The following is a 27,528-nucleotide window of genomic DNA, read 5'->3' as shown; positions in this document are numbered from 1 at the left end:
AGCTTGAATGAAAGAGGGCAGGTGTGTTTGAGTGTATGTATGTGTATACAAACACACTCCCACTCTCCGTTTTATTTTATAAAACCATAAAGTAACATGGATTGGAAGTGACCTCTGAAGGTCATCTCATCCATCCTTCTGCTCCAAGCAGGGCTGATGTTGGGTTTGGATCAGGTTACTCGGGCCTTGGCGAGCTGAGTTTTGATAATCTCCAAGTATTTTGTAGAATTTTGAAATGTTTAATAGAACACAGGACCCAGAATGTAAGATCCATCTTGCATTACTGTTTCCCATTTTTCTTTATTTACTGTTATTGTGGTAGTCAAAGTCCTGATTCACAGTTTTTAAGGTATGTGACCTGACAGTATGGGGATGCTTAAAATATGTTTATGTGGACACCTAAATTATACAACTACAGCCAATTACTGATTTTAATAGTTTTGTGCTAAATGTGCAGGTGGAGAACGTTTTAAGATGTATCACAAAGACCCTACTTTCTCTGGCTTTAAGAGAGCATGTAGTCTGAAGTGAAATGACCACAGATAACGTGTTAAGTATTCTTTCTTATATGATTATTATTATGTTTGGTGTTTGTAATCAGCTTGCGTTTATATTAGTGAAAAAACTTTGCTGAATAGGCTCTGAATATGGAGTAGGTAAAGACATTGAAAAATCAAGGTATCTCCTATGGAGATACAATGCCACTTAAAAAGTCAAGCTTGATTTCAGCTACATTGGTTCTCTGGCTTTTAATAGGCAAAAACTGCGTATGTGTATCTCTTGACAGAAAAATGGTTTTTAGATATTTTAAAGCTAACTAAAGAAGTAATTGTTTTTCTTGATAGGCTGTTGTACCTTTCTGATGTTAGTGTGTTTTCCTGTTCTTTATCTCAACCCTCAGTAGTAAAATATCCTCGGGATATCTGCGAAATCTTCAAATAGGAGGAACCTTGCCAGCTGAAGTGATGGGTTAAGTTTGGGGTCTGGAACTAAACCGGAGTGGAGAAGGTCTTCTGTAATAGATGATGAAAAACTACTCATGGATAATAATAGAGTGCAACATATTTAATATATCCCAATATATTTAATATATCCCAATGACTTGTCCTTCCTTTTCTTATCCAGAAAGACAGATGAAAGTACAGGTTGCAGTAGATGATTCTCAAAGGTGAAAATGATTCTTGTCTTCTAACATCCCGATTCAGTATGTTAGTGAGGTCTCACAACTATGAGCTTGGAGAACATTTGAGCACAAATGCCTCAATAGATTGCACTTTTGTTGTGAACTTGGATATACAGACAGCCGTGGAGGTAGCAGCAGGTGTGTTTTTATGTACGTGTAAAAAACATAACTGTTCTTGTAATTAGTTGTATCTGTTGTCTACCTATATCTAAAGTAGTCCTAAATCAGCATTTTTTTTTTTTAAAGTCTGGTCATAAGATAAAGATTTGCATAACTTTATTTCAAGATAGATGAATTTGGTGCAAACATACATACCTACAGGGATAAGGTATTTTTTATCTTTTTAAGATAGCTTCCAAAAGCCATAGCCAGAAGACGACCCCTAATCAAAGTCTAGAAATGCTCTAGTGAGTGTGCATAGTGTTCCTGTCAGCTTTTTATACCGAGACTGCTTATTGCCAGGCTATCTATTCAGGGTAACAGGAACACCGGGGAGTCTGCGGGGTGTTTGCGAGGGGAGGCCAGGGCTCGCGTTTCAGCAGCGGGGCTCGGGCAGCTGCTCTTCTGGGCGTTTATTCTGGTCTCACCACAGCCTGTCCCCCTGAGAGCACACACTCTGCGAGTCCCTCTGGTCAGCTGGGTACAGGAACTCCTCTGGCTACAAAAACTCACCCTCAAAATGGTGTTGTCATTTTTCTTCATTCCTGTCATTTCCTTAATCTGGTTTGTTGCTTAGTCATACAAACATCTGCTGGCGCAACGGGCGGTGCTGTGGGGACGGGAACTAGGGGCAAGCACAGGAAATGACAATACCATTGTGAGCTTGCTAGTGAACTGTTGGCTAAATATTTATCTGTGACACAAAATACCTTTTAACCTTGTAGTCGTTCATAAATGTATTGAGGAAAACACTGATCCAGTTACTTAAACTATTACGTGAAATTATTCTGGGATTTTAGGCAAATAATACCTACTTTCAGTGACAAATTAAAAACCTATTGAGCATTAGAAATAGAATATTAAGGGTTTAACTTAAAATTATGGGCTTCCAGAATGCTGTTTTTAAGAACTGTTTTCTTCATTTGCCCACTTTGCCTCATCCCATTCTTAAAAAAATATAAAACCAAAACCCAAAACAAACTGGCATGGGGCGGGGGGGGGTGGTGGTGTGGAGTTTGTGAGGATACTTAGTAGACGTTTTAAATTCACTTATTTCAAATTCTGATTACTTCCTGATATCAGATCTTTTTTTTTTGTTGTGTAAAATGGCAAAGGTAGATTCCAGAAAGCAATGTAGTGTTGATGCAGTTAATGGTGTAGTGAAACCGTGAGTTCTCAAAGAGGGTCAGTTTTCTATTTAAAGTTCTGTATTGGGAATTGGAGGGGGGGGGGTGTGTGTGGAGATCATTAGATACAAATGTGTTCCTGTTTTGGATGTCCAGGGATTCTTTCTTGTCTCCTGCATACCTCCATTCTCATCTTGTTTTATTCCATCACGGTTTCTGGGTGATGAATAGTAGTACACTGTATGCATCTGTATTGTGGTGTGGTTTTTTTCTCCCCATTTTGTGTACTAAAACCCTGCCTTGGGAATTACTGAAACTCTTATATGGGAAATAATAGCCTTTCAGTCTTTTCTTACAAAGGAAGAAAAACAATGGAGTATGACTTTCAGCTACACGTACGTTTTTAGGTTTGTGGTAAGGCGGACAGATTCACAGATGTCTGATTTTTCAGAAAAAGTTGAAAATCTATGAATGAAAAAAGGTATCTGTAGAAATAACTGGAAGACTGTTGCTGGTGTTAACTACAGGAAGCATGTTCTTACCTGTATTTATTTGGTTTTTTGTTTAATCAAAATAGAGGAGAAATGAAAGAATAAGAATGTATAACATCATGTGACATTACAGAAACGCGCTTTGCTTGTACAGGGACGATTAGAATAAGAGACTTAAAAAGCCTCTGAGGTAGGATGTTACCAAATGCAGTACTGACAGGTGTTCTCATACTAACACAAACTAAATTCATAACGCTGCCTTCAAAGCTTGTCCAACCTGAGAGTGGGCCAAAGTTCCCCCCTTTGAAATTAAAAAATATGCATTTATATTGATTGTTTCTATTAAAAGCTAGAGGAAGTAAAACACACAAAAAACCCCACCCAAAGGTCAGTCAGACAGGAAGACCATCACTGATCCCAAACTTACAAATAAAATCATTACTGGAGATCTCTGTATAGGACAAAGTAAATGCATTGAGTTACTTGTCACAGGTCAGTTTGCATAATTGTGCTTACATCAATAATCAGTTTGATTCCTGCAAATGGCTTCTTACTAAGTGTTTTCTGGGGAGAAAAAAAAAAGCTTTATTAAGCAAAATAAAGGCATTTTGAATGAATAGTGCCATTAGGGATGTGATGGGAGAAAATACAAATAGACACTTGAAACTGATTGGTAGAAAGTTGAATCCATGAAGCCTGCCAACACACTAATTAAACCATTGTGTTGCTGGTTTTATATTAATTGAACTTTTCAAGTTATCTACCAGCACTGACCAACCACAAGGAAGTGAAAGCAGTCTGCAGTGTAGGATTTGTGTAGCAGCTCTATTTATAGACATGTTCTAAAATTAATATCCTTATGGGGAGAAGTGTTTTGCAAAAATATTTTGAATTAGAAAAGTTAATGGTGGTGTGTGAAAGTTGACTGATTTGAATTGTAAGTTTGTGCGTGTGGGAGAAAGGGAAATGCGTATACTTTAGCTGCAGCCTACTAATATTTCAACTCAACTTCTACTCCCAGTTTTTAGTTTTGTTTATATCTTAGGATCCTGTTAGAAAATGGCTAGGTTTTTTTCCCCATGATTAGGTTTTACGGTTGCTATATTAGCATTTTGTATTTTCAGTAGTAAACTGCAAAGCTTTTCTACTCAGCAAGTTTCAGGTTGCATAAACAGCTTATGATAAGACCAGAAAGTGTCACAGCTGATGCTATGGTTTATGCTATGCTATGCAGTTGATGCGTCTTGCTTTTTTTTTCTCTAGTGCTGTTGTCCATCCTCAGAAAAGCTTCATTTTTTATGTGTGTGTATCTATATATTACATGTATATAAATGCTTCTGTTCGTGTTAGCTTTCCACGACTTCTCCTGAGAAAACTTTTTTCAGTTTTTTTCTGAGCAACGTGTTCATTTTTCCTTGACCCATCTTTGCATCTTACTCAGTTATTTAGTAATAAGCAATGAAGTTCCTCTTGGCAACAGGGCTGGCTTACAAAATGCTGTGTAATAAATGTCACTCAAGAATATCGGTAAGAAACTTCAGATCCTAGTCACAAGGGGGGTTGTTTATTTGCTGGTTGGAATGTCGCATCATTCCTTTTCTGAGAATGAAATGCAAATAGAAGAGTCTCATCTCAAATTAACCGCAGAGTAATTCAATTAGCAAAATAAATTGAGGTAGAGTAGGATGTGAGCTTTGAAGAACTTGAGTCCTCAGAGGAGAGATTTATTCCTCTGTCTGTTGGACATCTGTCAGCAATTACTATCTCTGAGCATCAGTGGCTTTTTGATTACAGATTTGCTGGCTGGCTGCTCTCTTACACACCTTCTGTAGTGGGCTTTCTGACTGCTAAGAATCATCTTCATTTTTCTGCTCCTGATCTTGATATTTCAGTGACTCTGTGTTGGTATTCTGAATATCCGCGGAAGGGAACCATTTTCCTCATGTGTTGCTCTGTTCTTCCCTGAGGGACTGACCTTTACAGTGGTTACTGTACATGACCCAGGTGAAAATTTAGAAGTGACATCTTTCTGCCTCAACATTCATTTCTCTTTGTAGTAGATGTAAATTGGGTTTTGGTGGGGTTTTTTTTGATATTTGGACAACTTTTTTTTCAGACCAGTCTGTGCTACCCTTCATGTATTGCCAGGCATGTTAAGATCTCGTGAATCTTGAAGACTCCTGTATGTCCTGTCAGAAATGCTTGTAGTTCTCCCCCCCTCTTTTGGAGGTTGCTTGAACACTTCATGATTTGCAAGGGACTCAAACATAATCTGTCCAGCACAGCATTTGTTTACATTTTTTTCTAAATTATTTTAAAGTGCTTTTTGTTGTTCAGATCTCTTCTGTAGTCTTTCAGTTTTATCATCATCCAGTTTGGGAGAAAATAATCAGTTAATTCCACCACATCCGGATTTCCGTAGATCTGTTTTCTTTCTCTGGCTGTCCACGAAGAAATTGGTTTACAAGAAGAAACTTTTCAAGTGTTCCTCTCCCCAAAAGTTCATAGTGTGACTTTCTCTCCCATCTATCGAATCTTTAAATTACTTATGTTTTGAAGATTAGGTGCAAACTTACATAAGTTTCACTGAAAAAGACATTAAATACAACCACCGTTCTGAATATTTTGAGATTTATTAGGAACATAAGAAAATCTATTGGGCTAGTCCCAAGGCGTACGTACTTCAGCATCTTGTTTCTGTGCTCAGGAAAAAGAGATTTGCAAGCAGCTCCATCTTATGCCACTGTTATAAATGCAATTGCAGCAAGACCAATTCTTGCTAGGTTTTGTATAAATGGAGAAAAGAGGTGGTCCTTGTATTTTAATACATTCTAATAGTGATGGAAAACTTACTATTTTAAGTTGTTCAGGCTTTGGCTATGCAATTAAAAATAATAATAATGTTAAATACTTTGTATGGATATAAAAAATACTGCTGCTATCATCATATTCCTTACAGGATCTTTCTTTGTGTTTTGAATTCAGACACTTTTCTTTCTTAGAGATAGAAATATCTGTTTATGGAACATGATGTTGTTCTCACTGTGCTTGTGCCTTCTTATATTATTTCAATAACATTTGTCTCTACTGAAAACAATTGCAATTCCTTAACCTTTGTGTAATAGTGTTTTCATACCTCATCATCTCAGAAACTCTTCTCTGAACTTTGCTTAGTTCTGTAGTTATCCTTTTGGACAGAGTAAGAAGTATTTCAGAGAAGACAGACACAAAGAAAAATATGTCTCTCTTTTTCACTGTTCTTTTCTTTTTGGCTTTCTGTTGGCTGAGAGAATGGCATTGATTTTAAAAAACAAAAACCAGACCGGTTTTGATAAAAGCTTCATTCCCCTCCTCCTGAAATGACGAATCTCAATAAGAATGCTCAGTCATGAAAAGAGTATTTTAAAGTATGTTTTTCTTATTGATGCTTATTACTTTACACTTGGGTTTAATTTGCCTTTGGTTATCTCTTTCATTTAACTTAGTCACATTTCTGTAATTCCTGTCTGGTTTTGATTAATGTAAATCATTTTCTCATTTGCCTATCCTGTCTTACACTCCCCACTCCCACTTGTCTGCTATTTTCTGCCAACCGAAGTACGACTTCTATTACTGTTTTTGTAGAACTTGCACCTGCCATGTACAATAGTGGTAGCGCTGCAGTTACAACCTTCAGATGCCTGAAACATCTTTTCCAGATAAAATGGACGTTGGCAGCTTAATCTGCTTTTTTTTGGTTTTTTGCAAGGTTTAGTTTGTTTATGATACCATCTCATAAGTTACGTGACATGGGAGTGCTAAAATGAGACTGAAAAAGAATTCAGCTCAAAATTAAGGAAGAGTAAAAATTCTGTCGTGGTGAATAGACTTGATGTGTTCTAGTGAGGCTGTTCCTCTAAAGGCAAGTGCAAGCCTTAGTTTTTGTGGAAGGCTACCTCATGTTATTCAAATACGTACAGCTGTGTATGCGTAGAAAATATTCTATACAATCTGAGCTCTCGAAGAATTAAAAAGCCACAAAGATGCTTCCCACAGTGATGTTGCAGGACTGACCTATTCTGACAGCAAAAATGGAAAAGTCAGTTAGGTCTCAGTATGTTTTAACAGGTACTTGTCAGTGTTTACTTAAAACAGTTGTTATACATCCGTTGATCAAGCAAAGAGATAGGATGAACATACAGTGGCAAAGAAAATGGCAAATTAACTTTTCAAGTGAATTCAAGTCAATTCAAGGCCAAGTTGGACAGGGCAGCATGGTCTAGTGGGAGGTGTCCCTGCCCAGGGCAGGGGGGGTGGAACTGGGTGATCTTTAAGGTCCCTTCCAACCCAAACCATTCTGTGATTCTATAAACTTGAAGAAAAATCATATGGTAGAATTGTGCTTAAATGGGGTTGTAACTTATAGCAGTAACTCATGATCAACATTAAATACAGTTAAGTGTTGCAACTGGGAAATTTCAGTTTCTCCAATTATGCTTCATGACTTCATAGTGGTAGAACTCTTGTTGTTTCAAAGTGATTAACAAAACATGAAAAATGCTTTTGAATGATCAGGTCCAATTTTAAACACAAAATAGAAGCATGAAGATTAATTATCTACTTATTTAGGAGAGATGATACATCACACAAGGCCAAACTGCAAAGTAATGGGCGTTTCGCATTTTTACTTAAGTTGAGTAATGCCGTGGCGGCTTTTAAAAACCCTTCTGTGGTGTCGGATTTAGAGCTGCTTCATGCTTTTACCTCAGCTTTGCGCTGGTGCTTTTTTCCTCACAGGAGACACCGGGGCCGCGCTCCCGACGCCGCCCACGGCCCCGCTGTGTTTACAAACACTTGTCACCGGCAAAGCGGAGCTGGGCTCCGCCCGCATCCCCGGGCGGCTCGATCGGCGGCACCCCGCAGAGCCCGCCGCCCTCTGCCGCCCTTAACCCGCCGCCGCCATCAGCCGTTGGGGGCGCGGGGCAGGCTGGGTAGAAGGGCGGGAAGCGCGCGGCGGGCTGAGGGGAGCGAGGGGTTCCTGTCAGGCGGGGGGCGGCCTTCTCCTGTCCCGCTCCTCCCGGTAAAATGACTGGTTTTTGACTTGTACGGCAGTGATTTGCTTTCTCTCCGAGGTCAGTAGTAGGCTAACAAGCGACTGGTCGAGGTTAAAGGCTTTTTTTGCCATCCTCCCTGTTCCCCCTCCAAAAAAAGCCTGTTAATCTGGGATGTTTTAGGCATTTTTATGAGTATTACTCTTTCCATTCTTCATTACTTAAAGAGATCCTTAACAAAAAAAAAAACAAAACAACCCTATAAAAGTAACTTTTGAGGTATAACTATTTTCTCCTGTAATTTTTAAAGTCAGCTCAGGAATTCTCTGGGTATGTAAGTAGGGAGCTTCACACCATCCTGACCGTTCACTATTTTTAGTATTTTGCAGAAATTACATGCTTTTTTAACAGTTTCCCCTTGACCAAAATGCATTTGTAAGGAAGATTACTAAATCGCAGTACGAGTCCTACTAAGTTTTACACACACCATTAAATTTAAGCATGTAAAGAGCTCCAGTATGGTTATCGGGATTACCGTGTGTAAAATGTGGTTGTACATGGCAGTGGTTTTGAGGCTGCAATGGAGGAAGTTGTTACCGCTTTCAGGGGGCTTCTCACCTAGTAAATAGCAAAAAACGTGCACTTGTCAGGTGCGGGATATCAATATGTGAAATCTTTCTTCACTTGGTTGTGCAGGTTTTGGTATTTGTAGTGCTTGTCTTGTTAAATCGCATATGAATGTTACTGAGAAGTGACTTTGCGAATCAACTTTGTAGGATTTTGTTTAACAAAAATCAAATCTTACTGAAAGCTTGTGACACTGGCTGTAATTAAAAAATTATTGATAACTCCTAATGGCTTTTAAAAGCTGTTTAATGCTGGTTGTGTCAAAGTAAGTAATTAGGGTCATTTAATCTACTTGATCGTTCATCAAGTTCCTCCGGTAGTATTCCATGCTTTTGGAACTGTGAAAATGTTCATCTTGAGAAGGCTGCTTCACCACTTCGTAGCCCTCAGTATAGAGCACATATATATGTAATAAGAAAACTGAAGAAAGCAAGCTTGATTATATGACAGTTTACAAGTACAAGCAGACTGTAAAGGAACGCCCTTGTGTTGCTATAGCATGAGCTTCAAGAAAAAAAGAACACATCTAAAAATATGAAGTCATTTAAGGGATGTTTGGTCAAATAAAATGGTATTAATGGATTAGACCTTGCGTAGTACTTTGACATTTATATTAAATTTAGATTGTTTTAAGTTTAGATGATGCAGATAAAGTCTGCTGAGTCTTAATTTCTGTGATGCAGTCAAGTGCTGCTGTGTAATTTGATGTAGACTGAGTAACATAGGGCTACTTAGCTCAAAGCACCAGAAGTGTGGAATTACACTGAGTGCTTTGAGACCTTGTTTAGCATCAGTGGCAATTGCAGTAACTCGGTGCCACAGAAGATTGAATTTTGGTCAGTAACTTGTAGCCCTAGTTCTGTCCTGAATGGTTAAGGTGGACCCAAAGCAGACAGAGGAAAAGAATGTCTTGTGCTTACCCTCAATTGGCAGGGGAAAAAAAAAAAGTGTGGAATAGTACGTATCTGCTAGGCAGCTCCAACATCAGGACCAGGTTATGTTCAAGGAGTGGATTTCTGGGGAACCCAGACACCCAGAACAGCACTGGAGAATTCTGTGTAAGCATGAGTCGTTCCACCGCGTCTAGCTGCTCTGTTTCGTGCTCTATACAAGAGAGAACAGAACTGCAAGTGGGCAGGTTGGAATGACCTGTAACTGTGCAGTTTTCTATGGTCACAAAGAAAGTGACTAAATCTGCACCAATTTAGAGAAACATGGGCAGAAAGATCTCAGCTGCCCTCCTAAAATGAATATAGCTTCTGACAATGGGATTTGCTGTTCTACAGTGTTGGTAATACAAAGTAAGTAAACAGACTTTCTGCTGGTGTTCAGTCACTTCTTATAGAGTAACATACAGATCGTTGGATGCTTGAAAAGTGGTTTCAGTGTATATTAGAAAACTTGGCCCAGCATTCTATGTCAATAGCTGTGTTCTCTATGCTGTGCCATTATGAAAAGAACAGGAAGGTGTATTAGCTTTGTGAATTTCGTACTGGATGTTATTAATAAATTAATGCAAATTAACAAAGTTATGATCCACATAACGGAAAACGTTAAAGTGGCATTAATGCCTTTAGCTTTTGCAAACTGAGCAACCGTAAGAGTGGTGGAAAGTACTGCTGGCCTGATGGGAATCCACCTGGCTGCTCTCCCAAGCTGCCTGTTTTCTGTCTCTCTGTGGGGGTGTGTTAGGAGATGGAAATCCATTGGTAATTTTCAGCCAGCATACCCCTCAGGATCCCTAACCGATTGTTAGCCAAGCAGGCACAACATTTCCATAGTCGCAGCAGAGCCAAGAGATAAAAAAAAAAAAAGCTGAGAATCAGGGAGTCGTAACTGGCTCTCTGATGCTCCACATTTTCTGTGCCAAACATATGTTGGTATAAAAGAAAGTCTGATTCTAAATACCAAAGTGTGGGCAAGATTTAACTAAAGTTTTCTGTAAAAGAAACCAAAGCTCTAAATTGTTGCTATATTTTACTGCATCTGACATGCGTATGTATAAATGGACTTACAGACAGTATGGAATTATGTTGTTTCTGCTTATAACAAGTGCTGATACAATCACAAGGGTAAAAATAAGGTTTGCTGTAACTTTGCAGGTAGCAGGCACCGTGTTCTGTTCCTAAACACACAAAATATTTCTACAGTTAAAAATCTGTTGACTCAAAACAGATGTTTGAATTTCAAATTTACTATTATGTGTTTGTTAGCGAGTTGATTGTTTTTGTCCAGAGCATAAAAATGTTTTTAAAGATTATTTTCAGTTCCTGCAGAGCATGTGTACGCCACTGAAGAAAGTACTTAAATGTCTTCTGGATTAATAAATAGTAGTGAACTTCAATACAGTAAAAAAAAAACAAACCCAAAACTCAATTAAACAACAAAAAACCCTTTCTAAATGAAAAATGCTTGAAAATACAGTACGGCTATCTGGGCTGTTACAATGAAGTGTTTGCAATGTTTATATTTGTATATAGGCATAAATATGTTTTAGCATCCTCTTCACAGTTTATAGCCAGGAGTGTTTTCTTAATTGTTTACTCCTCAATTCTGACAGAGTGCCTGCTCCCTGTCGCGGGTAGAGAGGAGCACGCAAACACTTCTAGAAGATTTTGCTCAGGTGGAACATTCTCATTGCAGATGCTGTTTGACAAACAGAGCACAATTAATGTTGTCTTTTCGGTAACCTGTAGTATTTTAAAGTCAGAGCCACTGCTGTGCGTTCTTGACCCGTTTATCCCCTGCCTCTGACATGTCCCACCTGTGCCACTTTCTCTCCCGTGTGCTGTGACCCTTGGGCAGCAGTGCCAGGCTGCAGCAGCAGTTGGGTTTTGTTCTGCGAGATTGCTTGCTTTTACTCTTTTGTGCCCTAGTTCCTATGAGAAAACTAGGACTGAGCCGAGCGAGGTGCGTGCACAAGTACACGGCCTGACTTACCTGAAACTTTTAAATTTAGAGCACTGTACTTGTTTCACGTCAAGATGGGGCGTTACCTCTAGTTTAACATAACCCTTAAAAAGCCATCAGATGTGTATGATGTGTCTTTTGTCATTGTATGTGTATGCTGTCTTTTGAGGCTAAATTTGAGGAGTTACAAACTACCTTGCAGGTGGCAGCCCACTCTCTAGCAACGTTTGGGTTCTTGTGTTTATTTTATCCTTAATAATTCCCCCCTCTCTCCCCTGTGGCACTCTCCGCCGGGCGAAAAACAGGTGTCCGTGGGCTGCGGTGGGTGCCGGCGGCCTCCTCCCGGGGGTGCCAGCGGGAGCGGGCGGCAGCCGCCCGGCCTCTCCCGCAGGTGCCCGGAGCCCCGCCGCCGCCCCGGCCCTGCGGGAGCAAGGCGGTGTGGGGAGGAAGATGGCAGGCCGGCCAGCCCCGCTGGGCTGAGCGGGCAGCTCCGTGCTGCCCTGCCCTGCCTTCCTCCCCGCCGCTCTGCCGGGGCCCGGCGCAGCCCTTCTCCCGCCGCCGGGGGCACGAGGGCCGCTCCGCTCCGCCGCGCGCGGCTCTGCTCCGTGTTTTCCGGGCCTTTCCCGTGTTCTCGGGCCCCGACAGTCGAACGTGCTGCGCGGCGCTGGCCTCGGCGCCGCTCGCCATTGGCCGCGCCGCCATAGCCCCATGGGCGTGCGGGCCGCGCATTGGCCCGGCGCCGCCGTCCATCAGCCGGCGGTGGACTGCGTCAGGTTGGGTTGAGCGGCGTCCCCTTCCCTGCCTGTGTCTGGCGGCGGCTGCGGCTGCGGGGCCGGTGCGGGCGGAGGGGCGCAGCGGAGGGCGGCCCGCTCCCTCGCTCGCTAAGATGGCGGCGGCGGCGGCGGCGGCGGCGGCCGTGGCGCGGCTGGAGGGCCGGGAGTTCGAGTACCTCATGAAGAAGCGCTCGGTGACCATCGGCCGCAACTCGTCGCAGGGCTCGGTGGACGTGAGCATGGGCCACTCCAGCTTCATCTCCCGGCGCCACCTGGAGATCTTCACCGCCGCTCCTCCGCCGCCGCCACCGGCCGGCGCGGACGGGCCACCGCCTCCGCCTCAGGCGGACCCCGCAGCTGCCGCCGGCGGCGGCGGAGGAGGGGACTTCTACCTGCGCTGCCTCGGCAAGAACGGCGTCTTCGTGGACGGCGTGTTCCAGAGGCGGGGGGCGCCGCCGCTGCAGCTGCCCCGAGTGTGAGTAAAGCGGGGGCTGGGCCTGCTGTCCTCCCCCGTCACATCGGGGCCCGCCGGGCCGGGCCCGGGCCCGGGCCCACCCGCCGGCGCCTCGCCGCGCCGGGCTGCCCCGTCCTCCCCGGGAGGACTGGCTGCCGCGGCGGGGATGGTGCCATTGCTCATCCGCGCCGGTTGTCCCCGTTGCCGTTTGGCCGGCACATGGTGTGTGACAGGCGGGGAACCGACCCCATCCTGGCGACACACGCGAGCGGTGCCTGAGGCCTCCTTCCCCGGCAGCCCTTCTCCCGGGCACCGGCGCCTCTGCTTGCTGCCCTCGGATGTGTCCTTCCTCCAGTGGCTCGGGCCCCGCCGGCACATCCACCTCCCACTCCAGCCCCTCCGGCAGCCGGTGGTACAGGTGGGAAGCGTGAGACCCCGGCGGCGCCGGGGCTGCTGGTTGACAAATGGTCACCCCGCTCCTGTGCTGTGTCTCACACGTAGCAGTATCTGTTGTGAGTTTGGGAGCAAATCCGTCAGCAGCACTGCTTGGAGGTATTGTAATTAACAAATAGAATTGGATACACCCTTGAGTATTGTTTACGTGCTTCAAAGGAAACCAGTCAAGTGGTTATCCACATATCTGGGATTTCTGAATTTAAGATCAGTGCCAAGTAAATCTTGTAACACCCTTGATGCTTTTGGAGAGTGTAGGGGGTTGTTTTGTGCATGTGATTGCCTTCTGATTTTGTGCCTGATTTTCTTGCCTCTTTGGCTAATTGTAACGTTTATTTGTATGGGTAAACAGAATCATCCACGTGAAATACTTCTGCTAGTCTTAGTGTTTTAAAATGTATTTACTTACTTGACAACAAATGTATTAAGAGTTTGTAAATAATAATACATTCCTTTACCATTACCAAACATTAACTGTCTTCGCAAAATAATTTTCTAGGGCAGTACGTAAGGCCTACCTAATATGATTAAGGATATGTCAAACTGTAAATAAGTAGTCTTTGTGTTTTGAGGAGTCGCATGTAGGAAAAGTGAAGGCGTTTTAGTTTAGAGTATTTTAGCTGTCTTGACTAAGAAATGTCCAAAAGGTTATGAGTGTTTTAGCTTTATAAAACATGTGCCATTAATGACACAGTCTTAGTGGCCTTACAGGTTTTTAAAGTGTGTTTAGGACATTGATGATGTGTATTTTCCACTTTGACATATTAATGTTAGTTTCCCTGCCTGGTTCCTCTGTGAAAATCAAATTGTCTTACCTTTCTGCTTTCTAGGAAATGCTCATTCTGAAAGGGTTTAACAGTGCCAGTATGTGTGGAGTTGTATAATCATGAATACAGTTGGATGACTTGTTTGACCTTTAACTGTAGCTTCTATTTTTGCTTTCTGCTTTTTAATATTAATAATCATTTGGCGTGTGGTTAATCTATATTTTAATCTAACGCATTTATGAAATATAGATCAAATACTTTTTTCTTTGTAAAGAGTCTGGTATAATACGCTAATTGCAAGCAAGTCATTGTGCATTTTATATGTTGATTGCAAACAGTCTAGAACTAGTTCGAGTAATTTAGTCAGTAGCATTCAGTTAAATGCTTAAGACTTCAGGAAAAGTACCGAAGAAAATCTGAAGGATTTTTTGTGTGCCACTTTTTTATTGAACAATGATGAAAACTTCTGTGCAGTTAAAATTTCTTTGTGAGCGTATGTGGGTGGTGTTACAGAAACTAGCATTTGCTTGAAACTGCCTGTGTTTAGTGATCACAGCATTTCTTAGACTGCACACTAGTAGCCTTCAGTTTCAAGATCTGTAAGCTGGTTGAAGTAGTTATCTCCTGGTTACAAAATGTAGGTGTGATCTCCATCAAGCCTTGTAAATAAAGGGCGGCATACCTTCAGTCCTGGCTAGAAACAATGGAGCAGTGTGTACACTGGGCGAACTGGGGTTTCTTTAGTCAACAGGCGTAGGGATGAGTTTTATCTTGAAGGGCAGGCAAAATCTACAGGGTCATAGATTAGTGATTAAGATCAAATTCTGCTTTATTGCTTTTTTTTAAAAAAATAATCTTTTTATAAAAGGAAAGTCTTATTGGAGTTTTATAGGGAAATAGTTTCATTATTTGCAGAGCTTTTTTTTTCTTTTTTTCTTTTTTTCCTTATACACAGGAGTCTTCAGGCAAATTCAAAGCAGACGTTATCTGCTTATAGCAAGTCATTACTGTGAATTACTGATGACTAATATTGTTTGTAGCAGTGTTCTTGAGTTTCATTGTAGATTTAACTGGTCACACTGAAGATGATCTCCTGGATTTTAAGAATCAAACCTTAGTTATTTCAGCATAATGTAAACATCAATTAACCATTGAAACATTATTGGAAATAAAGTAATTTTGGTGTGAGTTCAAGATTGATGATTGCTAACCTCCAGCTCAAGTAATCTCTAGATCTATTTTTGTTGTTGTTGTTTAAGCCTACTATGTTGCCAGTAATATGCTTTGCCTATGACTGCACAATCATGTGAAATTTTCATGGCAGGTGAAGTTTAAAAAAATCAGGATGGCCTGTTCCTTCTGTTTGTTTTGAAGTGATCTTGGAAGCCAAGAATGGAGGGTCCATCTCTGTTTTGTCTAATTAATAGTGACTTACAGATGACTCCAAGCAAAATATTGTTACAGACTTGAAATGTCTTATTTAATTGTTGGTAATTAATTGTATGTAGTTCCGGGGTCCTTGGCCTTTTTTTTTTTTTCTTTATTTCAGCACAGTGTTTAAATATGATTGCATTAATAAGGTTATTGAACTTCCTGGTTTTGGAAGGGAAAAACAGAAATACAACTTTGTAGTCTCCTGGAGAACACATGTTTTTAAGATCTGGGGAAATTAAGTTACTAATGTTAGAGTATACTTTATCTGTAATAAAGGCATCTTTCTTTCTACAGGTATACATGCCATGAAACATGGAATTACTGTGCATTAAGATAACTGTTCTGGTTGCTATTTTTAATGCTTCCCTGGAAGCCTCACTCACAATTCAAATGTTTAAGTTATCAAGCAGGAGGTAGTAGCAGTGGGAAGTGTGTTTTTGTTTTTCCAATTCTTGACAGACTCACATACGTACTTGTGTATATACAAACCAGCTGTCATCTTGTTAGATGAATAAAATAGGGGCTGGGGGGAAAATAGCAATTTTTTTGTTCATGTCCAGTAAGTAACTCTCCTGTTAATGTCATAGCACACTGGGATGAAAGAGGTTTTAGAGTCTCCTGTTAAATACACACAAATCAAAGCAGTTCAATTAGTCTTTTACAGCCGCCTTTAAGATGTGTGGACTATCACTCTCCAGTTCATAAAGTTCTTGTTCTTTAATTGGTTGCATTTGATGCTTGTCAGATTTCCCCCAACTTCAGTGAAAGCATTGATGGGATATATTGCTAGGTAAACAATAACATTAATATTTGACTTTTGAGGTACTTGGCTTGAAAAATACCTTTTGCGCTGGGCAGGGCAGCAGTTGTTGACAGAGCTCTTGTAGGCAGCTTTTGGAGAGGCAGGATTCCAGACAGATGTAATTGATGCAGCTGGAAAAAGCAGACTGACTTCTGGGTACAACTTATCTCTGAATAAGTTTTTTTTGTTTTATTACTACTTCTGGGTTTCTTGGATGTTTGTTGTCTACTAGCGTTTTGAATTCATAAAGATCCTGACATCTCGGGCTTGACTGCTTCAAGACAATGTCTTGTTCATTTTGACAAAACCATATACTGATTTGTGAATCATAAACAAGATACCATTAACATAAAAACAGCATTTCTGAGACAGAGCAAAGATGCATCTCATCCATTACCTGCCCCCAAGAGTAGTCAGTAGCAGGTGCCTAGGGAGGAGCATAAAAATGGGTAAAGGCAAATGGTTGCGTTTCCCTTGTTTTTTCTTTTGTATGCCAAAGTCAGAGTTGATATCTTTTTGCGTTAAAGCCATTTACTGTTTGCATTTTTTCTCTCTTTTTTAAAAAACAAGTTTTTTTTAAATCCCCGTGAACTTCTTGTATCTACAGCATCCTTGGGCAGTGAGTTCTGCAACATAATTGGAGCCCGCGCTGGGAAAAATATCCCTTTTTGCTGAGTTTTTTGAACTTGACACGTAGTAATTTCATTTGATGCAACTTAAGTTAGCTCTTTTATAATAAGAGGCAGTAAATAATTCTCCCATTCTGCCATTTATTTTGCAGACTTCTTTACATTACTAAGTATGGGAGCTCTTACGGTAAACCATGTCGAATATGTTATGCTTAACATCTACTAACTAATCCGAAGTCAAGACTATATGGCTGCAAACTAAAAATTTCTTTGTTGTTCTCATGCTTCTCCTCCTAGTATACAGAGGGCTGAATCAATATTTTTAGTTTGGTCTTGTGGTATGGATCTACAAAGTGGGGTCATTATTGCCTTTTAAGTAGTAGATGTTTTTCTGCCATTGAAAGCCATTAGATTCTGAGCAAGGATCGAGTATGTCTGTTCACTAAGTAAATTCCTTGGAAAAGTTTATTGTGTTCGGCATTACCTGAGCAGGAAATAGCACAACAGATTGTAGAGAATGTCTGATGTATCAGTTCACTTCTTTCTATCCTCTTATTGCAGTTACTTAAATTACATGCAAAGTTGTGATTGCTGGATGAGTTAGAGCTGTGGCTGCATGCGTGCTCAATGAAAATTTCTCACTGGAAACAACTGAGGTTTGGCTTAACAGTTGGGGTGAATGGATCATAACATCTCCTTAGGTAATGTTACTTGCCTAGCTCAGGAAGAATGTTCTTTGCTTGTTTATAGCTTATGGTTTATGTCTTAAAGATTTTCTTTATGAATATAAGTGTTAGATACTTGAAGAAATCAAACACACTTTTTTCAAGGAATATATTTGTAAGTATAGATTAATACCTCAGTCCAGATTGGCACCTGCTTTTTCCCTTTCTTGACAACGCTTTTGGTAGATACAGTTGCTCTTAAGGAAGACAGCTGGCTGAAATGTTTTTGAGACCTTGTGATTGATTTGTATTCAGAGGAGTATTTTGGAGTTCCATACTGGTTGTATTAAAACTATGATTTACTTACAAATTATCTCTAAGCATAAAACTAAGAAATGTTGGACTTGGCCTTGACTTATGAATCAGGCTCCAGAAACTTTTATTTACTTTCTTTAGCAGACACCATGCCCCATGCTGTAATGACTAATAAGGTTAATTCGGTTGTGTTTATAGGTGTTTTTTTGGCTACTTTAAAGTAGGATTTGCAAATGTCAAGCTCAGTAGCAGTAGTGTCTCATGTAAGCAGATCTGATTGAAAAGGAACGTGGGAGTAAGAAGGTAGAGCACATATTATTTGAAATGAAAATAAGAGAGATGAGTGTAAAGTTTCTATAGTCATAATTTGTGTTACAGTTGTTTCTGTCATCTCATTTTTTTTGTATTTCCCTCTCAATTGCACACACCTTATGAGTGATTTTTTTTTTTTTCTTTTTAATTTTTGCTACTGAAACAGCATTACAAATTGTCATACACCAGTCAGATAGTTGAGGTAAAGCTTGAACATTTTGAACAATTTATATTTGAATTAATTTGCACTTGCCCTGCTTTTTCTGTTGGTATGGTTGATATGTATATGAAACTTCATTACCCAATTCTACAGTTTTACTGATCTTACAAATGTTCTTACATCTGTAGTTAGTAATACATTCTTTCTATAGTTATATGAAATCCTATAAACTGGGAAATCATCTTAAAAATCGGTGATTTCTTTGTCATCTGTTACGTTCCAGTTCTATAACAGAAGCAAGATTACTGTTGTTGTGGTTTAAAGGTGCAAAGTCAGTGTTAAAACTGTCTGTTCCAAGAATCTCTAGTGGTAAGAGTTTTGAGATTCTTACCTTCAATTATAATAATGAGGTAAGAGATATGTAACTCAACTATTCTTTGCTTTGCACTGTTTAAATGAAAATACAATACTGATCTTTGGTCGTGAAATGCACTATGTTTGAGTAGGAAGAGACGACTTTTGCTATTGGATAAGTTAATAAAGAAATAAGTTAATCTTTCACCCTTGCTCTTCAAAATAAATGTGTATGATTAATTTCCTTATAATTAGGAAATGACATTGTCCTGTTAATATTAGTCCTTCATGAAGGTAGATGTGTTTTAGAGAATAATTCTGCTGTGGAAGAGTTCTGCTGTTGGTTTTGTTTTGGGATTTGTTTGTTGGGGTTTTTTTTTGAGCATGTATAATTATCATGCACAAAGCAAAAGATTTTTTCACAGTCATGCCTAAGCTATTCAAAATAACGTGATTGTGCATCTCACTCGCTGTATTTTTCAGTAAATTCAGCAGTGCCTTCAAGACCTCACAAGTCACTTTAACTTATGTAAAATTATGTAAAAACGCTAAAAAAAATTACAAAGAAAATTACAAGTTTGTCATGTGTTAGTGGAGGCCATCTCTTTTGCAGCCTTTAAGGAGTTTTCACAGCAGTCCTGTGTTTACTAATAAGCTGTTGTCTTTCATGGAACTTCCTACTGAAATATTGGGAAGGTGGTGGTTTTATCTACTGTCTTGCTTGTTTTCATGATAAAAAGTTGATGTGTAGTGACATTTGTTTCCTGAGACTTCCTGCCTTTAAGGAGTTTTTTGACCTAGATAAAGCAGTCGGAGGGGAGGAACCGTGTTTATTCTGCAGCTATTCCACATTGGATGGCATAGAAAATAAACGTTACATTCTTCAGTTAAGATTTCATAACTACTGTTTTATCACTGTAGGGTGCTGAGGCTTTAGTAAGTTACTTGAAGAGCTAGTGCAAATCTTTGTAATTTTCTAATACATCTTTTTTTTATAGGGCTAAAGAAGGTCTGTACATGATTGGAGTCTGTTTCTTTGCATTTGTTTGCATGATTCTGCTGCAGCTACTGCATGGGCTTCTGTGCTGTTCTGTCCTCATTAGTACTGCGAATCGTAAACTTTTACAAAGCATCATCTTCATGTATGCTGTACAGTTGAGTATTTGTGGGAGTGAAATTTTCGTTATTCAAAATTTCAGAATGTCTTAATGAATATTTATTTGAACACATCACCTTTTTGTTTGTCCATGTGCACCAAATAAAATGAAAAACATGAGCAGATTGACAAACAGTTATGTCCGTGCTAAACTAAACATTCCTGTTGACTTCAGCAAGACAGCTCATGTGGATAAAGATGCATATGGAGTTGGGCATTTGTAGAATCAGAGCTGTAAAATAAAAAAGCCAGAGACATGTTATTATCTTAGCTTTATGAAGCATTGCAAAGTTAGTATAAAGTTGTTTGGAATTAATTTTAATTCAGTGTTAATTTAAGGTTTTACTTTAAGAATTATGGAAGGGACCTCTAGCCAAACTCCTGCTGCAAACAAAGTGACTTTTAGATCAGGCTGCTCAGGACTTTGTCCGTTGGAATTCTGGGTATGTCCAGGGATGGAGAAGTTCTAACTATAAAATCCTTCGTGTAACTTCAACCCCATATTGAAAAAAAAATTATCTGTATTTCCAACAGAAGAATTTTGGGAATGCACAGTCTGGTTAGCATAATGTGCACCTTAGCGCTACATCGTGAAAAAACTACTTAATCACTACTTGGTATTGCTACTTGATACCAGTGGTGGTGGTCTGAAGTAAATACAGGTGCTGATAAGTATTTACAGATGACATCATAGCTGGTAAATATTGTCCTCACAAATAATAAGGACAAAAAAATGGACTTGGTCAATCTATTTAAAAATAAAACAAAAAACGCAGAAGCATCTCAAAAGCTATGCAGGCCGGATCTGCAGGGTAGGAAACTGTTCTGAAAAGTAGTAGTAGAGTGCATTTGAAAGTCATGACTGTAGAGAAATGATTGGATGCCTGTACTGAGGTGATGTGTCAAAGCACAGTGATGTGATGATTGTGGAAATAGGGGAGCTGTGTCAAGGAGTAGAGAGGTGCTGGAGCTTTATGTGGTTCTGGAATCAAAATTTGTGTTAAAGAATCTCACAAAACTGCAAGGGTTTATGGGGATGTTTGCTAAAAAGAGTTGAAGGCTGGAGGAAATCCCAAATAGTGAGGGACGTAAGGAGTTCAGTATGTTTGTCTTACCAAAAAGTAGTCCAGGATGGCTGGGTTGGTGTATATACACTTTTATGGGGATGAACTGGAGTACTGAAAAGCTTGCTAATGGATCACTCACAGGTATAAAAACCCGAAGGCTGTAAGTTAAACTCTCAAGGTTTGAACTGAGCACGTATTTTTAGCAGTGTTGGAACAGCTTACTAAGAAGAATGGTTGTATCTCTATTTCACCATCTTCTGCTGATCAAAAATAGATACCTTCTTGGAAAAAGTGCTTTAAAGAAAAAAATAAATCTTGATGTAGTCAGACCTGGTGACTAGATGCAGTGTAGGTATGTTTGGATGAAATTTCATAGCTTAGGGCTAGAATAGGTACAAGTAGGTGAAGTTTCTTAGCTGTTCAGCCTTTACTTCCTCTGCAAGTCCTTTTTTAATAATCTCTCATTGGGTTACAGCAAGAGACTTTTTTATTGTGTGCATTAATAAGGAGTCAGTACTTGGCTTGGTTTTTAATTAAAATTGCTTCTAGAGCATCTGACATCTAGTTGGGCATTGGTTTATTTACGCTTGCCAGAAGTGTTCTTGCATGCAAATGATTTTGATTATTTTGTTCATTATCATCTTACTCTTCATATTGCAGTACACCGTAAAGTTTGAAAGATAATTTTCATATAATATACAGTGATTCTTCAAAAATTCTTGTTCTGCAAGTAAGTCTTAGATATAGCTCATGAGGTATAAGACTCTTAGTTCTCGTGTTGATAAAAAGTCAAATTAGCATGTAATAGAAATTGTTTACACCTTGTACTGAAATTAAATCCAGGTTTTCTAAATCACTTAAATGCAGATGAATGTGTGGTTTTGGTTCAGAGATGATACGGATGAACTAATGTGTTGATAGAAGTTGCTTTTAAATTCTGGTTTTTACTAACATATTGCAGAATGGGAGCGGATAAGTTGCTTACCCTTTTCCTTTTTTTTTTTTGTTTTCTTCCTTTTTTTCCTGTCACAACTGGGAAAAAATAGTTTATCTTCCTTTGAAGCATCAATTCCATCAGAAAAAAGTACCTGAAATGTTAGTGTCTTAGCACAGTGTACGATACATTGTTTTACTACATGTAAGGTAAAAGTCTGATATTTTTTTTTTTTTTTTTTATGAAGATACAACGCATGATTATCTGGGGACTTTTTTTTGGCTTTGTTGTTTATTTTTTTCCTTTTTTTAAAGACTGGGAGTACATGAAAAATTTGATTTATCACTTTGTATTGTCCTAGAAACATATTTGGTGTGTTCTAGGCAGAATATAATTTGAGCAGACAAGGCATATACGCACAGTTTATATACTTTAGTAGTAGGTGGGCTTGTTGGTTACAATATCAGTGCAGTAAACACACAAGGAAAGTAGCTGGAAAGTGTAAATTATGGAAGCAGACTCTTAAATTTCCCTCCTTAGGTGATACTGCTTTCTTCTGGTCTTTCTAGATAGGTGAAGGCGGCCTGCGTAGCTGCAAGGGCAGGCAGAGACTTTAAGATTAAAAAGAGTAAGGCTTAGATAAGAGAAGGATGAATGTACTCATGCAAAATTCTTTCTGGGGATAACTTCAAATTTAAACCACAGCAAGTTGATTATTTAAGCAATCAAAGAAACTGTAAGAATAATGGTAGAGAGGATGATTTTAGCATTATGCCATGTACAGATTAGAAGAATGGAAGAGGAGAATTCGGTTTCTGTATGGGAAAGATGAGGACATACGCCAGTGTGTTTTGCTTTAGGGTATGGACAGGCTGTTACGGGGTTTGTAGTTGTTACGTGAGGAGAAATGAAAGGGTTCACTGGGAGGCTTGAAAAAAAGATTGGAAAAAGTTAAAGATCATCTCAAGTTTAAGAGCTGAGACTGAGAAGTAATACAATTGTTATCCTTACAGAATGTAAGGAGGCTCTGACTTTGATATTTAATTTGGGAAATGTGATTCAGAAGAATCTGGGGTCTCACTTTTTAAAAACATAGGCTGTGCTTTCATGAGCATCTGAGCTCATCTGGTGTTCCACTGCAGCTGAAATGGAGCATGGGAGGGGAAGGTCTTGTTTTATGCAGTGCTCCAAACTGCAGGTTGTGCTGGCCTTGAAGCTCATCAGATGTTCTGTAAGCCGCTGATGTCTGCTTTTTTTGCTATTTTTGGGTGGTTTTCTGTTGCATTGAAGTGGCTTACAGAGAGGTCTGGCAAGCAGTGGAGCTGGAATGAAGTATGTGGGGGGCCTGCACAGACTTTCAGCAGCACTCAGCTTGCTGTGTCTTGTGGAATCCTACATTAAGGAATTGCAGTTATAAGAGCCGTTATGCTCTATGAAATAAAAATAGAAAGGAAAAAAAAAGATTCAAAACAGTAGAAGGGGAGAACCAAAGATAGTTTTGGTGTATTAAAAAAAGCACTTACAATTTAATATAAAAATGTTTAAATCCTAAAGGTTCTTGAGACAGCATGCTTTTTTTGATAAAGGGGTATGCTAAGTATTTAAGTTAAAAAATAAAAAAAAATTAGTCGAAGTAGACTGGATGCTGAGATGACTCAGTTGTGTCATGCCTTTGGATAATATGTGCTTTCTGGCCCTTTTTTTAAATCTCTGCATAAATGTGAATACATAGAGAAAACCACCAGAGAAAAAGGGATACAAGTTCCTTGGCTGTGGATCATCTCATAGCAGAGGACAGCATTAATGTATGGTCTTCATTCCATATGCGAAGTCATTGTGTCTCCTGCTCCATAGGTCATTAGTCCAGTTGGTGGTTTTAGTATATTGTAGACTGGGGAAGTTGCAAGATTTAGGGAAGATGGAACATTAAGGATATAGTGGAAGTAGATGTCCCTTTTTAAAAATTTTATGTATTGTTTTTGTTTGTAGTCTCCCCCCCCCCGCCCCCACGCCCTTTTATCTCAGAAAGCAGACTTCTCTACCTGTAAGACAGGTGACTGACTGGAGTTTGTGCAGCATTCTATCATCTACCTGAAAGAAAAATTTTGAAGAAAATAGTAAAAACCTTTCTGTTTTTTACATATCCTTTGTTGCAGGGGCTGCATATATCCGTAGTATTTTTTTAGGAAGTACATAAATCTGCTGAAGCTGACTATGCAGGTAGATGATTTGGATTACTTACATTGTCTTTTGAGGGTCTCTGCTTGATAGGATGCAGAAACGTCTCAAACGAAAAAAAAGTTGTCATTTGAGAGAGAGCTTTTTCTGCTCCTTCTTTATGCAGGATAGTAAAACCAGAGTGCTATTTAAGGCAAATGTGCTAGTAGTCAATAAATAAGTTTAGTTGATCCAGCCTTCCAAAACTGTAGCAGGCTTGCAAGTAGCTGTGCATTTGCGCCCTGTTCTGATTTAACTGATTTCTCACTGTCAGTCTGAGACTTCAGAGGGGATCAGGTGAAACATTTAAGAAAAACAATCATTTGGAGGAGGAACGGATTATAACAAAAAGTGTTCTTCATTTCCAGTGTGGTATTCAGTGGACTTGGATGCTGACAAAAGTTAGTAGGAGTAAATTATATAAATTATCATCAATCAAAATCCTGTTTATAACTTCCACAGATGTAAGCATTAAATAACGTATTGAGCAAAGATGTGTTAAAGGAAGCAAGTTATTTCCTTTCCTTACACATGTGAATATTCTGGGTGTGGCTGGGTTAGGTTCAGATAAGATTTCTACTTGGTATTCTGTTTGATCTGTCTTACTTGGTTATTGGCTGATACTCTTGTTTTGGGGTAACCAACTGAAGCGCTTTCGTGCGTGTGTGTAGATCTGACCCAGGATGTGCTTTTTTCAGGTAAAGGGGGTTGATGGCTTTAGTTCTTTCTGCCTTTTCATTTTGCTAAACGTACTTGCTTTTTAGTAGCATTAGGGGCTGCAAGCCAAATAATGAACTGTTACGCTCTTCAAATGATATGAAAACATTACTTTGAAGAGTGTGCAATCTATTCTTAAGTAACTTTATTAAAATTACTAGATTGGGTAATAAGATTCTCATAGAATGATGAAATTCATCCTCATGCAGTCCTACTTCCAATGATACTATCAAGAGTTAGAGTACAGCCTTTTTCCTGGCAGCACTTTTGTAGCTACATCACTGAGTTGAAGAATAAATGCAGTAGTTTGAGGTGGTTACCCTCTGCTATGAATGTGTGTTCTGAAATGAATGCAGTGCTGAAATCTGAGTTTAGGGTGGGCTCCACAGTTTATGGTTGATTATGGTATTATTCATTCAGCTTTCTAGATATTGATAATCACTATAAACATTTTGGGCCTGGAAACCACAGTGTGTATGTCAGTTGAAATGTTCAGATGACAGGCACATTTAGCAAGACAGGAAAGAGACGCAATAGGTAAAAACCACAGTAAAACTTCAGTTGTTTGTTTATCCTCTTGAATTGAAATTCAAGCCTTTGTTTTTAAAACCTTTTCCTGGTACTGGTCTGTCCATAAAGCTGAGAAATGCAACTAGTCTGTATTATCAGCAAATTCCAGAGCCGTTTAACAGTGCTCAAATGCCTTGTGAACCCCTGGCAAGACAAAATAACCTTCTGCAGTGAATGGTACAAAGCTGTATCATTCCTTGCCTGCTTCATTACTTAGCTCTCGACTAGCTGCATCCCTTCTCTTTTTTTCTTTCCTCCTGAAGGACTGCTGGCCTCCGAGCAGTGCTGCTGTTAGAGCAGAATCATGTAGTGACTTCAGAAGTTCTTGTGAGCGGATTGAACTGTGCAAGTTCTTGTGAGTGGTTAAGCAGAGGAATGGAGTGAGATGGAGGTAACAGTGAGCAGCAAACTGGCAATAAAACAGGCTTTTCTGGAAGCATTTCATTTTTACTTGTCGTCTTTCCTTGAATATCCAATTCTATGAATGTCCAGGCTTTCTGTAACAAAACTTTCTTCATTATAACAGAGATTCTGCCAGAATTCTCTTTGAAGTTTTAAAAAATTTTTCTCAGCTCTTCTCTGTTTTGAAGATTTTTCTGTGGGCTAAGGTGCTGCTGTTTTCTCATACAGTAATTTTCCCTTAACTGCATCATAGGATATAAGGAATATTACCTGTTTCAGATAGAAAAATTTGGCACTAACTAAATGTTAAAGAAACTTGTCCAAAGATGCAGTGGGAAACCTCCGTCACAGCTGGGAGAAAAATTCAAATCCTTCCACCTGTCTCTGTTTTAAAAATGCAGTTAAATTTTGAAAGCGATTTATGATCAAGATTTTAAGTTTCCTTCATGAATTTTGGCCTGTTGTGAATAGCTTTTACTGTCTGCTGCAGCACAGGCAGCCAGAGCAATCATCTGCAAGCACACCCTAGTACACAAATGTTTACTTTTCTGTCAGTAGTGGAATAACCCTGCTTGTTTTATGGTGTGGTTATTCTGAGGTTGGAAGATTGTTGAGCCTGGAAGAGATCACTAACCCCAGCTTGCTACTTAGCTATAAATAAGTTTGGCCTGCTGTGGGCTAGTAAGTACTCAAGATTTGTATGTGAGGTTATTCACTATTATCTAAGGTTATCAGCAAAATGGGTGTTTTTAAGCTTTTAAAGAAAAGAAGCATGCAAACCATGCAAAAAAAAAAGAAAAAAAAAAGCATGTGAATGTATGAATAATTCAGCCCTCAATCAGAAGGATAAAATAAAATACTACAAAAGTGTTAAGTGTGGGGTTAGTGTTTTAAAGTTATTTTGGCTTAGTAGTAGCTGAAGAGAACATTACTCATGTTTGTGTATGCCTTTTCTTTGTGTTAGGGGTTGTGTAGCTGAGAAGTGTGCCATAAAATAATTGAACTTCATCTGAAAAGCTTAAAAGCATGGTTATATAGAATAGAAAATAACCATAATGTGAGAGAGTGTGAGTTTTGGCTACTTGGAGAAATAACAGGATAGTGGACAGGGAGAATAGACTGAGGAAAGTGTTTCTGAGGAATCAAATTCGGTAGTTTAATCAGAAATGTTGGTTGTAAAAATCAGGCTTTTCTACAGTTTTTGAAATTAAGAAAAAAAACAACCCTGCAGTTGTGGAAATGAACATGGGAGATGGCAATGTGGAAATGTATTGCCCAAGTCTCTTTTTGTTTAGGGAGACTTGAGAAGGCAGGATGTATTTCTTGGTAATTTTCATAATACTTACTCTGATTCCATTCTTGTACCTAAATGTGTTTACGTGCCGTATCTGCAGGGTAAACTATTGTGTCTACAACTTTTTCGTTTTGTAACAACATTTGATATTAGAGGGTTAGGTGGTTTTCCGGTTCTTCCAGTTAAATTTCTTATCTTGAAGGTCTGAGTAGTTTAGGGTTAATTACTTTCAGATAAATATAGGTAAGTACCAGGGGGGTTGGGTGCCTGTTGCAGTGACATTGCATTTCAACTTGGAGATCCCTGGGCTCCGATTAAGGAAGTGTTGGTTACTGGATGTGTTGCACTAATGCAATTTTGTCCTGCTTAGGACTGTTTTGCCTTTGTGGTAGCTGCTTTTTCAAACTTTCCCCCAGAGAACTAAAGAAGAGAATATATGTGACTGCCCTGTGTTTTTATAGGGACATTTTGTGGTAAATGATTTGCTGACTGAGAACATACTTGACAGCATTTGATACAGAGAGAG

The 27,528-nt window shown here is 39.5% G+C and overlaps 1 protein-coding gene across 3 annotated transcripts in view; it reads left to right on the top strand.

The window, feature by feature from the left end:
• Positions 1-12,273: 12,273 nt before the first annotated feature.
• Positions 12,274-27,528, top strand: part of FOXK2 (forkhead box K2) — a 48,555-nt gene continuing 33,300 nt past the window's right edge. The window contains exon 1 of one of the 3 annotated variants that reach the window (XM_074607720.1): positions 12,274-12,775. In XM_074607720.1, the coding sequence (XP_074463821.1) occupies positions 12,414-12,775 (362 nt within the window). In that variant the 5' untranslated portion in view covers positions 12,274-12,413. Of the gene's footprint in view, positions 12,776-12,908; positions 13,307-27,528 lie in introns of those variants that run through there. The other 2 variants (XM_074607719.1, XM_074607723.1) reach the window with 2 other exon arrangements.

The sequence above is a fragment of the Larus michahellis genome, chromosome 14 (genome assembly GCF_964199755.1).
Source record: "Larus michahellis chromosome 14, bLarMic1.1, whole genome shotgun sequence".
Lineage (NCBI taxonomy): Eukaryota > Metazoa > Chordata > Aves > Charadriiformes > Laridae > Larus > Larus michahellis.
This window is presented reverse-complemented; position numbering and strand designations above follow the sequence as displayed.